We start from the raw sequence: 14549 nt of genomic DNA, 5'->3' as shown, positions 1-14549 counted from the left end.
CCACCCCCCAACCCCCCCGAGCACCTCCCTCAGCGCGGGATTGTTTCACAGGAGCCTCCGAAGCTGGCGGGACCCGGGGCGGTGGCACCGGGAGGTGGCCGGGGGAGCCCGGACCCTGCGGCCTCCCTGGGCTGCCGGCATCTCCCGAACACCGGGCCCGTGTGCTCCTGGAGCGCCGAAATGCGGGGGTTTTATGGCAGGGCGATGGGGGGAGGCCGGGAGGGGGTAGGCGATGTGATGTCCCCGCCACGGCAGGAGGGGTGCCCGTGCCCGCCCGTTTACAAGCACGGTCCGCGGCGAGCAACCGTTTCGTAACGTCTCAAATGAAGGGTTTGAGTTGTGAAAGTACCAGTTTGGGAGATAGGTAGGCTGAGTACGTGGTCCTGTGTGTGCCGGGGGAGGGAGCGCCCGCCTGCGGGGCCGGCGGCGGTGGTCTCCGCTGCGTTCGGGGTGCAGGAGGGCTCTGCGGTGTGTGGTGGCTGTTACTCCAAGCGAGACCCAGGCCTGTTGGTGGCTGGTGCAGTCCATCGGAGTGGAGGGATGGGGAAGGGAGCTACTGGGTTTGGATCTTCCAAACTGGGAACTTGCTCCCCCACCCTAGAGAAGTCATTTGCATTTGCAAGTTAGTTTTGTGCTCGGTGCCATGGAAATGCAAACTGATTTGCTCTTTTCCCTGAGGTTGTCTTGCTTGATTCTCTTGTGTGCATGCTTCTTTCTTTATAACAAGTTATTGGGGGGGAGAAAGACTAAAGCATATAAAATGTAAAGTCTCCTGAATAGAGACGTCAGCCTGGATGATAGTGCCTACGCTTGCCTATGTCTTGCTTTTGCGAGCACCTCTCCCAGTGCAGTAGCTTTTTTGGAAGCTTCCTGAGGAAAAAAAGTATCTAGGACAAGTACAGTCTTGTAGCCTGTTTAACTCCTGTTGCAGCAAAACAGTTGCATATCCATCATTTATCTCCTTGGAGGGTACTCTCAGATGTACTTCTTCCAGCAGAGACGTTCCTAACAAGGTGTGGTTCATTTCTGTCCCCAGCCCATCCCGTTGACTTTCATCTCTGTTCCTGAAGGTGCCTATTGGGTGAGATGAGAGCGTTTGGCCTCAGAGGGCTCAGTTGTGCTGGCTCCTCACACTGCCAGCTGGCCATGGTTACGCCTTGCTGTTGCCTCTACAACTCCAGTATTGGAGAGAAACTGCCACGTTCTCATCTACACCAGTTTTTCTTTGATTCCCAGTGTGCTGCAGCGCGTTGTTGTGGGGAAGGAGGAAGGTGTCTCTGTTCTAGACCTTTTTTCTGCTTCCATATGGCTTTGGCTCTGAAACTTCTGGGTCTGGGTTAAGTATTGGTCCTGGAGCCAGGAGGGGTTTTGCTGTTGGATCTGGTAGTTGATGCTAGTGCAGGAATTGTGATAAGAAGCTGGGGCAGCTGAGCAAGGCTCTAGGAAAGCTGGCAGAAGCATCGAGACAAAATCTGAGGTAAGCAGTGTGTGCCTGTTCCTTCTGCTTCTGTGTAGAAGTGACCTGGGTGGCTGTTTTGGGCTGAGGTCCCTGAACATTGGCTGCACTAGCTGGGGCAGAAAATTTTCATAGCTGGTGTCTGAACCTGCCCAAATAAGTCAAGTTGGGATGTGACGCCAACATCTGCAGAGGACAAGGTGGATTTTTGCTGTGTGTCCTCCCGGCTGCTCTGTATCTTATGGTCTCTGGTGTTTAAATCCTCTGTATTGGGGCCAGGGAACTCTCGGATGGGTACCCTCTCCTTCCTTCTGCTGAAGGAAATGCCTCGCCCTCAGAGGAGGAGGCTCCTGTAGCTGCTGAAACATCCTTCTTTGTGTGACAGCAGGCAGATACCTGCTGGAAAGAGATCTTAAAGGTCAGCCCTGTTGAGCTCTGCAAGCTCAGCAGCAGCAGGGTCAAGCAAGTTCTGACATGCTGTGGCTTTCTGCTGGGGTGTGGGGAGAGGTGGGTAGCATCAGCTTGGCTTATATAGTATATACACCTACACCTTCTGTGACCAGCTGTGACTTTTCAGGCTATTAAACAGCTCCCAGGAGAAGACACAAAGTCCTTGCCCATTGCAGGTCTGGCCCACAGCACTAAGACTTGGTGCTTTTCCATTTCCTGAGCTGGACCAGTCTGGTAAAGTGGCTTCTCTGTGTTGTGGTTTTTGAGATCACAAATGCAAACAAGCCTGTAGATGACTATTTCACATGGTAACTCATGGCTCTTGAAAATTGCACCTTCTGAAAGGTGGACAGTACAAACAAACAAAGCTTGTTCTGCCTTGCTAAACGCAGTAGAAATCTTGGGCCATAGGAAAGCGTAACTGGAGACACACCTTTTGGGATCATAAATGCTCCCACCTACGCTGGTTTCCGTGCTGACTGGCAATAAAGGCTGTTCAGGAGCACATCATCTTCAGCTGACCTTGTGGCAGCATCACAAATGACGACTGGCCTTTGGTGACCACCCTTCTGGCAAGGCACACTTCCCATGGCTGTGCCAGAGTGACAGTCCTTCCCTGAAAACTTCTGAGCCCCAGGGGAGAGCCCTGATGGGAATGCAGAATTCCTAATCATTGTGCCTGGCTTGCTGGGTAAATCATCAAACGGGTGTACAAAGAATAATTAATCTTAACAGGAAGCTGGCACTGGGACAGCTGGAGATGGAGTTAATTTGGGAGGAGGGAGGAGGGAAATAAGTTCCTTCAGAGCAGGGCAGGCAGCCCTGGTTGCTGGCAGGAGCGTGCTAGAACAAAGGCTTGTGCTGCTCGGGATGCTGAAGCACTTTCCTCTCAACTCTGTGGCTTCCAGGGGCCATGCAGATTATTTCAGTCCTGCTGCCTGCCATTCAGCGAGGCTTCTTGCAGGCAGGAGTATGATGTTAAAATAACAGCCTTCTCTCCTGGGTCACTAAGAGTAAAAAAAAAAAAAAAAAAAAAAAAAAAAAAGCAAGTGCTTTCCAGAGCAGATGTCAGTGCTTTGCTATACTCTGTTATTTAGCTGTCCAGGTTTATGCAGCGATGACTTGACTTTAAAATCACGCCCTTGAACTACAAAGCTCCAGACACAAGTACCCATGTCTGTTCATGCTCTATAAGTACCCATGTACTTAATTCCCATTTCTGCAGAGCAGAGAGCCCGTGAATCATAATTTCCTTTTCTATCTTAAATGTAGTAAATATTCTCACTTCTCATATGGAGAACCAAGAAAGCTGGTGGTGAAGAGTGTTCAAAAGCAGGTCACTTGAATCCTAAGTCATGTCCAAAGTAAAAAAGATGAGTTCTGCTTTCATAGAAGGGCAGTAGGAAGAAGTTTGGGTTTGCCTAACATGTAATGTGGTTCTGACATGCATGTAACCTGTGTCCTTCCTGAGGGGAAGAGGTGACACCGAAAGACTCTGGCTATGATCCTCTCTACCACTTGACCCCTCATACAGAGGAAGATACTGTTTCTGCAGAAAGATTGTGTTTGAGCTGCTTGGAAAAGTGATGGTGAAAGAATGGATTCAGTCCCAGGTTAGTGGTTTGAAGCTTGCTCTATCCTGAGTCAGAAGTTTGCCTTCTGTAAAGGTGGATTTGAAATCTCTGGGCTTGGCAGCGTGGGTCACCTGTACATCATCAGGATGGGAGGAACCCTGCAGCTGGTCTCTGCTTCAGGGCACAGCATGGCAGGGAGCGCCGTGCCGCCAGTGCAGAGCTGAGCAGGGACCTGGTGGGTTTGGAAGGCAGGAGAGGATCCAAAGCTGTTGCTATCTCTGGTGATACCGGCAGTGCCCGGTGAGGTCCTCGAGCTGTCTGGCATCCGCTAGCAGCAATGGTTGCCAGGACGAGGCGAGGCTGGCACTGATGCTCAGGAATGCCCATATATCATTCTGCAGCATCGCTCCGGCAGGCTGGATGGCTCCTGCTACAAGAGAAGTGGATTAACTTTCTTTTCTCATTGTCTGGAGTGACACAGCAGGGAGTTGTGTGGCCAAGTCTGTCTGAGGCTGTGGAACAAAAGAGGAATTTTTGTTCTCCTGGCTGGCTTGCTGCTAGAGCTTCAGCTTCTCTGGAGTCAATAACTAATCACGAGATTGTTTTGTGTCTCTTGTCGCTGCAGTGTGTGCCCCTCTCCGCTGCTCCCCCTGCCCGCGCACCGCTTATGCTCATCTGAAAAACTCTGCTTGTGCTTTCCTTGGAGAGGAGACATGATGTGGCCTCCTATCTCTTGTTTAACAAAATGGGAGAACAAGTGGAGCGGAGTTCTGTCTGTTTGATTTGCTTCCAAGTGTGATAAACGGGGTGTGAGTGCTTATTCCTTCCCTAGAGCAGTGCAGAACTGGCAGAGCTGTAGCTTGTCTTCCAGGGCTGGAGTCAGGTAGGCAGCAGGGAGGCTCCCTGGCTGGGAGGAGGAAGTCTGTGGGTTTCTATCACTCTCCTCCGGAGGCAGCTCCCCATCCCTAACCTGACCCCTCAGGCAGGGTTGGGGGAGGAGGAGCAGCCAGGGAGGGTGAGAGTGGTGGCTCAGTCCAGCCCCTCTGCCAGAGGAGGTGTGGGTGCATGGACAGGCATGCTCTGCTCCTAGCGTGTTGTGGAATACCTTTTGCTGAAAGTCATCCTCAGGGAAGAGGAAGAAGTACATCTGTAGAAGACACAGCTGTCGACTTGATGAAGTCTTGCTAGAGGCTCTCACGGCCAGAAAGAGTAGGATGGACATGCAGACCATCCTCTGCTGTCTGGAGAAGGGGCTGTTTGGGCCCTTCAAAGAAAATAAGGGCAGTGGGGTGGTTGGGTTCTGCTGTGAGGCTGCTGCAGACCTGACCTGCGCAAAAGCATAGAGAAAGGTGCTCTGCCAGGCACTGGGGCAAGTCTTTCCTCCTGCTCAGGGCAGCCTATCCTGAAAGAGCCTGGCAAGCACCAAGGGGCTGGGTTTTGGTTTGGTGCCTCTTTTCTTGAGGGCTGATTGCTGAGTTACCCAACCTACAGCCTTTAGGCTACTATTGTGACCTCTGAAGTCAGGCAATGGGGATTGCTGGGAAAGGTTAATTACCTCTTTGTGCTGCTCTTAAAATCTGTCCCTCTTCAACTCTCTCACGCAGAAGTGCAAACTGCTTAGGAGAGGAGAAAATGAGCAAAGGACCAGACTGCTGCCAGTCAGCGGATTTTTTGCCATGTGCATAGTTGTGCCTGCATGTGTGCAGAGTCCCTGGGTTGTGTCCAGGATCTGAAACAGGAGGTGAAATGGCTCCAGACCATAAAGATGTGCAGGCTTTTGTCTCTTTGTGGTGGCTTTTAAGCCGCAATGCCACATCCCCCAACTCTCACTGATGGCCAGTTAAAACTAGCTGACAGGGTGCCAGTGTCAAGCGTGAGCTGGGTGTTTTGCAGTGAATAAGCTTGTGGGTGGAGGCTTTTCACCAGAAAGTGGGTAGCTGTGCCTGGGTAGCACTTTGTCCAGCATCAGGTACTGTGTTCAGAGGGGCCGTCAGTGCTGTGTGGTTGAATTGAAGGGATTGACCAAACTCCCACGGGTGAATCGGAACCCTGAGATGCTGGATGGTGGCGGTAGAGAGGATATGGGGGTGTCCTGAGCTAAGGATGGATGGTGCTTTTGACCCCCCTCAACAAGATGAGGGTGGCAAGCTAGTTCCAACCTGGAATTATTTGTAGACCTAGTTTAAAAACACCCTGACCTCTGAGCACCTTAATCTTGTTTAAAGATCAGAGCTTATTGGCTATCTGTAGCAAAAAAGACTTGTTTCCAAGAAGCATGAATCATTTCTGGAGTACTAATGCTTATAACTTCCAATCCTTTGTTCTTGCTGACGGAACTGTGTTCTCGGTCATTCTGGCTCCAGCAACTCAGGCCAGAGGTAACAATGCTGCAGCAGTTTGCTGTCTGTCCTTCCCGAGTGCACCCATCTGCACCTGAATCCCAAATGCTCCCTGCAGTAAGACTTGAATAAAACTGACTTGGAAGGCAACATCTCCTGGGAGAAAGCTCATTGCATGGGTATGAGTTGGTGCTGCCTTGGTGGGGAGTGTCAGCACAGGACTGAATGTCAGGTCTGAGGGTTTACCTCAGTCCTAAATGCTCTGTTTTCTGTCTGCTTGAACCTCTGCAGGTGTCCAGCCTGACTGTGAGGACTGTTTTACCAACTTGTAGCACTCCTAGCATAGCAGAGGTTTGTTATATGGGGCTCTAGTAATAACAAGAACCTAAGTTGTCTTTCCAAACTGATGCTCTTGCTATAAATAGAGAATCCAGCTGCTTGCATTGGAAAGCATCGAAGAAAATTATAGGAGCAGCTCTTATGCAGAATGAAGTGGATTTGGGCTGCTTTCTCCAAAGATGCTGGGGCAGGGGGATTTCTTGACAACCAAGATGTGCAAAAGCAATGTTTGAGAGCCCGGTGCGGTGTGTGAAATCTTCAGCGGGGAGCAGGTGAGGTGAGGTGGCTTGGAATCTCCCGTCGCTCTGACTCACGTTGTGCCTTCCTGCCTCCCCACCAGAGAACCTGCCTGCGCTGGTACCAGGGCGAAATTAGGAGTCGCTAAATGCAGAATTTCTTTACTGCTTATAAATAAAGCTCTTCAGAAAAAAAGGCACTTGAAACCTTCTCTGCTAGGAGGAGGTGAGCTGGCTCAGGGCTCCTGCTTGGGAGCTGCAGCAGTGCTAAATCATTTGGAGGTGTCTCAGCAAATTCTAACTGCTGACTTGCAAGTTCAGTGCCTAGAGCAGAGTGGGAGGGCGGACGACTCTTAGTGCACTTACGCTCCATTTCTTCTCCCCCATGCTCTTGTCTCTTCTCCTTGCTCCAACCCCTCACACCGAAACTGTTGTTTCCAGGGTGGCTAAGCAGTCCTGAACTTGTTGCTTTAGTCCTTCTCGGTGCTTTGGAGGCAGAGGCTCACTCAGGATGCCTGGTTATGGCAATATTGTCAGTGCTGAATCATTTCATTTCAGCCCCAGGTGTGTGTGATGGGAGGTGTCAGCCTGCAACAGGCCTTTTCCTGGCCCATGGTACTGAGCTGACTTTGCAAATGCTCCTTTCTGAGGATGGGAAGCAGGTGCTGGGGAGTTCATGCCCAGGAACATCACTTGAACCTCAGGAGGGGATGGAGGAGCGTCACCTCCTCTTCTGAGCATCTGCATTGCATCTGCAGGGCTGGCCATGGCTGAGAAGATGGGGAGATCTGTGTCAGGCTGTGCTGTGGGTGGCAGTGAGGATCTGCCAAAATGAGCATCAGCCAACAGGACTTGTTCTAGCCTTAACTCCTAGACAAGTGTATCTGAGAGTCTCAGAAGAAAATGAGTGTGACTCAGTCCCACAGCAGAGTCTGGCCCACAGGAACCCTTGTGCTCTGGCATTACAGTAAGCCTGTTAGGCGTGAATTTCCAGAACTCTTTGAAGCCTTTATTTAGAAAGGGCCTGAAAAGGGAGTAGGCTCTGGTGAATCAACCTCTTTGTGGTAAGTAGAGAAACCTGATCAGTCGGCTGTTTATCTGCCTGCAGTGGCTTTTGCACCCAGTGCAGAGGGGTGATGCTCCTGCGGCAGGGGCAGAGGGGCTGTCTGGAGGGGGAGAGCTGGTTGAACTTGCTCTGGGGTGTGGGAAGAACACAGCAGAGCTGGCGGTGGTCGCAAACAGAGATGTGTTCCCAGGACATCAGAGAGCTCGGCCTCCCTGGCTGCTCCTTGTGTTGGGTAAATTGCCAGCTTGTTCTGCCAGCGAGGTAAGAGAAAGTGCCTGGCTTTGTACTTGCTGGGAAAGAACAATTGAGTTTGTTAATGAGTTTAAAGGGGCAGTTTGTTACAGCATGGACCTGACTGGTCTCAAAGTACCCAGAAAATGCCTCCTGGGACCTGCAGCACTGTGTGGTAGACTGTGCTGGGGTTTCTTGCCTGGTTCTTTCTTTTTTAGATAATGAAGTCAAGCATACTGGAATACTTTAACTGCTTTGGCCTAAAGTAGTGCTAAGTGCTGGGTGGAAACCCGTTTCAGTTTGGCCAAACGATAAAAAAAAAAAAAGGTTCCTCTCTTCTCTTTCAGTGCTGCTCAGCTCAAGGAAGGGTGGCTGTGGTCCCTGGCTGGCTGAAGTGTGGCGTGCTGGCAGGTCCTGGTGTCCATCGGCATTCCTGTGAGCTGGGGCGAGCTGCTGGTGGTTCTTCACTTGTCTGTCTGCGTGCTGGGCATCTGGGACTCACATTCCCCTCCCCTTTGTTCTAGGGGCCAAACACTGAAGATGAAGATGCTCTGACTGCTTATGTATGTCCAGCCTTGTTTTTCTTTGAAGAGCATAGTTTTTCTTAAATTCAGGGCTCAAAAGAGCACGTTTAAGTTGCCCGGGTACCCTGAGAAAGATGGCAGTAAATTAGGATCTGTCTTGCTCGGGGGTTCATGAGTAAAACTCTTGTGGGCCTCACTGAGATCCTAAATACAAGATGTTTCGGTATCAAGCTGGCAGCATCTGCTGCTCAGAGGAGGTGGTAGTGGCAGGCAGCTGCAGCCCCACAGAGCTGGGTGTAACAGCACTGGGCAGTGGCGGGATACTGGGCTGGGCTGCACTGGGGCTGTACCGAGCTCTGTGCGGGAAGGTGAGTGGAGGCAGCACAGGCAGTGTTGTTAGAGATCTGCTGGGTAACAACCTGAGCTGCTCTTAGCCAGCGTGTGACTCTTGGTGCAAGCCCTGCCTAGAGCTCAGTCCCATCCTAGTAAAAGCACAGAGGGCGCTCTCGTGGATGGGGAGAACGGAAGCACGTCTCAAGCATAGCTCTAGAAGGAGGCCAGGCGTGCTAGTCTCTAACAGGTCAGAATTTTCTTCTCTGAATTTCTGTCCAGAGGAAAGGAAAGGAGTTTCCTTCCTTTTCCAGAAAGGAAAGACATTTCTTGAGACTGAAAGTTGGTTTCACACACCAGAGCGGTTGAAGATCCACAAGAAACACTGCTGCTATCTCCTCCAGCCTTCTGCTCCTCTGCAACCTCTCTGCATTTCCCCTCTGAGTATCGGATGGATATTAGGAGAGGAGGCTGTGAATGCTGGCAGTGCAGCTGAGGTGGGTGGCTGGCATGGAGATATTCGTAGTGAGCTGTGAGATCTGCCTCTCTCTGCCAAATACTTAAGTTCCCACAGTGCCTCCTGTACTGCTGGCTGATCTGGCTGTTCCCAGCACACAGGGGCGTCTGCATCTGCCACCCTGGCTTGGGAGGAAGATGCCAGTCCCTCAGCATGCTGTGGTGGTGCACGGTCACTCTCCTTGCACAGTGACCCGAGGGCTAGCGTTGCCAACCCCTGCCCCGCGTGTGGCAGCAGGCGTTGCGTGGAGCAGTTTTACTGGGACATGCTTCTGATTAGGGTGGGTCCAGAATTTGGGCTCTCAAAACTGGTCTGAGGTAGAATTTTCTCTTTCCTGCTTCCTCTGTAGCCACCATCGAGGGATATTGCCTATCCCAGGCCCAGCCTGGGCTGTTCCTGCAGGGTGCCGGTGGGTGTGCTGGTTGGCAGCCTGGCTCCAGTGCCTCTGGTGGGGAGGCCGGGGTAGGTGGCCCGGTGCGGGCAGTGGTAGCTGTGTGGCTGTACACCCCTGCCAGCCCCCGGGCACAGGCTCTGTGCTGCCCCACTGCTACAGTGCAGCCACCTCTGCCCTTGTGGGCTCTGCAGGCAGAGTAACCCCATTCGTCCCCACCTCTCTTCCCAGGCTCTTTGGGTGGCACAGCCCTGGGACCTACACCAATCTGAAGCTTAAAAAAACCCCCCAAACTCATCCTTTAGTTTTTGTCAGTTTTCGAGAAAGGGGATGCTGGGGGAGTCCTTTCTGAAGCCTGTTTGGTGAGCAGTGAGGTGGTTGTGGCCAGCAGGAGTGTGGTGGGGATCAGGGTGAAGGGCTGGATGGGCTGCAGCCCATCAGTCGGACCCTGCACACGGATGCTGTGGCATTTTCTGCCTGTTGCTAAGGAGCTGCCAGTTGCCTTTGGCAGAAGGACTGACAGATCTGAGGCACATGGTCATCCCCTTCCCGCAGCCCATGTGGCCTTGTTCACCAGTGAGTTTTCCACCCCCAACTCGACATGTGCAAAGACAGGCTTGTTAAATGTGCTCAGCCAGGGATTTTGTTCCAGATGTTTGAGATGACCCTCTTCTTCTGAGGGCAGCCAGCGTGCTGATAAAACACTAGGATGCTATAAATAAACCTGTTAGCTTTACAGGGGAGGAAAGCCTTCTGTTTGAACAGGAGTTTGAACAAACAGGAGCCCATGAATTTGCCTGCTTCTCTTGAGATGCACATTGACCCCTGATTTTGGGGAGGATCTGGAAAATATGGGTTTCCCTGTTGCTCTCAGCCTGATGGAAGGAAGTGCTTGCAGAGGGAACAGGGTCAATCTGCCTGGGAAGGGACTCAGAGAAGATTTGCTACTCTGTTTCTACAAGCACACACCTGCCCAGTCTCCATTTCCATACAATGAGGACATCCTCAGTGAGTTGATACTACCTTCCTGGACATGCTTCTCCTTGTGCAGGGCTGGACTCTGGCTAAAATAATTTGCGCATAACCAAAATAATGACAGTAGGTTGCTTTGTCCACATAGCAGAGCTGTTCTTCCCCTGTTGTTGCTACAGGTGGAGTTTCTACAGGCTATGTTGAGGAGCTGGTCTGGCCTCCTGCAGCGTGGAGCTGGGTTGGGTGAGTCTGGGCTTTCTGCAGGTTGTGTGTGAGACCCAGCTGGGTCCTCCTGCCTTAGCCTGACAGCAGGCAAATACAGCCCTGCTGTCACAGCCAGGGAAAACTAGCACACTGGAAGCTCAGAGCCAGGAAGAGAGAGGCTGTCCTTTCCACTGCTGTGAGTAATTTGGCTGGTCCAGCCTCTTGTAAGGTGAGGAGGGCAAGTGCCAACCTGGGGAAGGAATGGCTGAGCAGCAGATCTTGCTCCTGGAGGCTAAATGATACTAAAGCCTGTGCCACTGCAGGGAGGCTGCAGGGTGGTCCTGAGCCCCAGCTGGGTTCGTGCGTGGCAGGAGCATTGCCCCCAGGCAGCAGCACAGGGGTAGAGACAGGGCAAAGCATAGCAACAACTCAGTGTTTCACTGGGAGCCTGTCCACAGCCTCCGAACAGAGAGCTGTACTGGGTGTGACTTGTGTGATGGGCTGGCAGGCTGTGGGAGGTGGGATGTCCCCCTGGGTCGCAGCGAGCAGCAGCTGAGTCTTCTGTGTGGAAGGCTGGAGGCTGCTGCTGGTGTGGGAGGTGCTGCTCGACGTGTGTCAGCTCCAGACAAGTCACCTCCTGAGGCCTGGCTAAAGGTTTGGGTTTGAGTTGAGATGGAAAGCATGAACTACTCTTCTAGACAGTTCCTCTCCTTCCACATTAGAGGTTGAATCCCCCTCCTGCCCCTGTGCTGGGCTTTTGGGAAGGAAGAAGATAAAAACCTCCTTAGACAATCCTTAACCCCATACTAAACCTACTGCTGCCTCCAGCATTAGGTGTAAGCTCTGCTCTTGAAATGCCCAAGACTATTTGTGTCTGACAGGATAGACCCTGAAGGGTGGGGACAGCTGAGAATTAATTAGGAGCTGTTGGTTTAATTAGTAGTATATTCATGCATGAGGGCAGGGTGCCAAGGGAGTAGCATATCTTGTGAGCTTCCAGCCTTCCTGCTTGGAGGACACGAGCCCTTTGTGTCTGAGGTTTTACTGGTGTGTTTCTGTAAAGGCCATCAGTATGAACACCTCAGCCTGCCCCTTTTTTGGGGTCTCAGCTTCCTCAGTGTCTACTTTTCATGGAGCTTTTCTATGAATTACCCACTCTCTACATACTGGTTGAGAGTAACTTGCTCAGTCTGTGGGTCTTGCTGTCTCCCCAGGCTTTCCATTTTCCAGCACAATCTGGTCCTGCTTTGCTGGTGGTGTGGGTGACTTCATCCAGATCTAAGGCAGGGGCTTTACAGTGCCAGAAATTCTCAAGGCATACCAAAACTTGTGATCTTTGTTGAACCCAGAGGTTCTTCTCCTAGGTTGGGCTGTCATGTTGTGTGCTGAGGTGTCTCCTGCTGCTGCTGTGACAGCCCATCAATCTGTCAAGGGCAGGTCACCACTGCCATCGGTCGTGATCGGGGCTCAGGGCGATCCATCACTCCCTTCTCCCTGAGCTGTTTCTGTCACCTGGGGTGTGCAAAGGTGAAAATCAGCTCGTTCCCAGCTCATGGGATGCTCTTGGTCCCTGCAGCTCTGGGCATACAGGCAGCAGCTTGAGGGAATCTAATTAAAATGTTGTGATATCTGCCTGTTGTGGCTGTGATGGAGAGGGATGAAGAAAGGGGGCTCTGGCTTCCCATGGCTGGTTTCCATGAAATTAAGACTTCTCTGATGCAAAGTCTCACGGTGCTTTCTCCCCCTCTCCTCCCCCATTATCCGTCTGGATCCAGGCATGCACAAGTTCACCATGCATGTCCTCTGCTTTCCCCTTGCCCAAGATGCAACACCGGCTCCCCTGAGGAGAACAGCTCATAGGGTCACCAGAAAAAGTAATTTGAAGTCTATGACTGCTCTCCTTAAATCACCTTGGAAGAAGGCAGACGTGCCCAGCTCCTGGCATCTCTATTTTTACTTCATGCAGAGATGAATATGGCTGAGTTGACTCCTTTTATTTCCAGCATTTGGCGTGTGCTGTAGTGCATTGCTAAAGATGTGTCTGCCTGAATGTGAAGCTGCCTGCTTCCCTGAATCCCTGGGGGACTGCAGGGGTGAAGGGCTCTTGTCTTCTGCATGGCTTTGTAATTCATTTCTTCTCTGCTTGCTGCTCTTCCACTTCCCTTATAGGTTATGGACTTCTTTTTTTATTTTTATTCAAAGTAGTCTGGGTAAACAGAGAGCAGGAGCATGGTAAGTGGGGGCATTGGTAGCACTGGGTTCCAGAGGCATTTCTAATGGGTTTCTAGTAACTGGAACTGGCCTGTTCTATGTAGAAGCTCTTCCTATTTGCTCTATCTGCAGCTTGGCACAGAGATTTCCTTGGAAAGGCTCAGACTGTGCATTTTGCTTCCTGACGGTCAGGCTGACAAGCTCTGCACTTCAGGTGGCTCCAGTTGCAGCAGCTCTGATAGTGCTGGTTTGCTGGACCTGTCCCGCTGATGCTGTTTTTAGCTTGCAGCTGCCCCCCGCACCACGTGCCTCAGTTGTGCCTGTCAGCTGCCCCCATCCCTCCTCCTGTTTGTGGGCAGGAGCTGGTACGTGATAGCCAGGCAAGTCCCCGGTCTGCCTGTGGGATGCTCATGGAGAGGCTGGTGTCATGGTTAGAAGCTCCAAAACCTGGTTAGGAATAAGATAAATAGTTTGACATGTTGAAGCGGGTGCCTCTGAAACCCTTTAGATAACCTGGGGGGAATGAGAAGCCTGCAGCTTCCAGGCTTCCTGCTGGGGCTTGCTCTGTGACTGTGGGGCTGAAATGGGGGTGGCTCTCTGGCTGCCCTGGACCTGTTGCCCCCAGCATTGCCCACCCTGTGTGGGCCTGGAGATCTTCTGGCTCCTCCAGGCGCCTGGGGGTGAGCTGGGACATGCAATCCCAGTATCCAGCCACAAGCCCGCTTTCAGCCGTGGGACAGTGTCTATGCTCAGAGCTGATGTCTGCCCCATTGCTCCCCCAGTGAGGTGGGGGAAGCTCGTGTTTCTGAAGTAGGTTGGTGAAGATACTCCGTAACAAATCCTCTACCACCTGAACTGCACCAAGGCTTGTCCTACATCTAAGTGACTTGGTGTGCCTGGTAACGGTATGCTGGCAGCTTTGGAGAGTGTGGGGGGGAAGAGGAGAGTTTCTCCATAGCTGTGAAATTGTCTTCAAGCTTTTCAGCTTGAAATGCTGCTTTCTGCTCCTTCAGTTGCCCTCATGCACCTGGAATGGCAGCCCCAGGGGGTGTGATGGTGAGGAACGTGGCTGGAGAGGGGTGTCCCCGGTGGGGACGCAGGACTGGGACCCCTGAGTGCCCTGGAGCTCTCCCTCCAGGAACCATCCCTCCTCTGTGGGCACAGGCTGGCTGCAACCATGCCAGTTTGTGATGTCGGTGGTTAATTGAGAAGCCTTGGAGCTGACGGCTCCTGTGCCTTCGATGGGGAGAACTCGATAGGTAGCTGCAGTGAGAATTCTAGACACAGTCTGATTTTAGCCCTAATGGTGGGGTGGGGTGTCCACCATCGCAGCAGGGACCACCAGCCAGGGGTTGGCTCTGACTGGCAGGCTGCAAACCCACTGCCTCTGGTTTCTGAGTCTCTTGCCTGCTGTGGGAAGGGAGATGGGCCATAACGTGTATGTGCTTAAACATGCCCACCCACCTGCCTCCCAGGAACAGGAGTGCCTCAGCACCGCAATGCAGCAAGCGGGCTTGAATTAAAGACTGCCATCCCTTTATCTGGGCGTTGCAACAGATGGTGGTGATCTATAAACTTCTGTGGTGAAGGGAGGCTGAGGGGGAGCCTGTTCAGGGGCTGTTGCTCCTGAAGGATGTGAATGTCCTCCGGTTCTTTGTTGGGCTTTTTCTCACTTGCATCTCCTGTGTGAAAATGTGGGAGTAGAGTGG

General features: G+C 52.1%; 1 protein-coding gene across 1 annotated transcript in view; it reads left to right on the top strand.

Moving 5' to 3' along the window:
* Positions 1–180: 180 nt before the first annotated feature.
* Positions 181–14549, top strand: part of ARRDC1 (arrestin domain containing 1) — a 37760-nt gene continuing 23391 nt past the window's right edge. Inside the window, exon 1 of the mRNA XM_026860688.1 lies at positions 181–289. Coding sequence (XP_026716489.1) covers positions 181–289 — 109 coding nt within the window. The remainder of the gene's footprint in view (positions 290–14549) is intronic.

The sequence above is a fragment of the Athene cunicularia genome (genome assembly GCF_003259725.1).
Source record: "Athene cunicularia isolate RWA chromosome 17 unlocalized genomic scaffold, athCun1 chr17_part1, whole genome shotgun sequence".
In the NCBI taxonomy this organism is placed as follows: Eukaryota; Metazoa; Chordata; class Aves; order Strigiformes; family Strigidae; genus Athene; species Athene cunicularia.
Note: the sequence above shows the minus strand (reverse complement) of the source record. Positions and strands in the feature narration are given on the sequence as shown.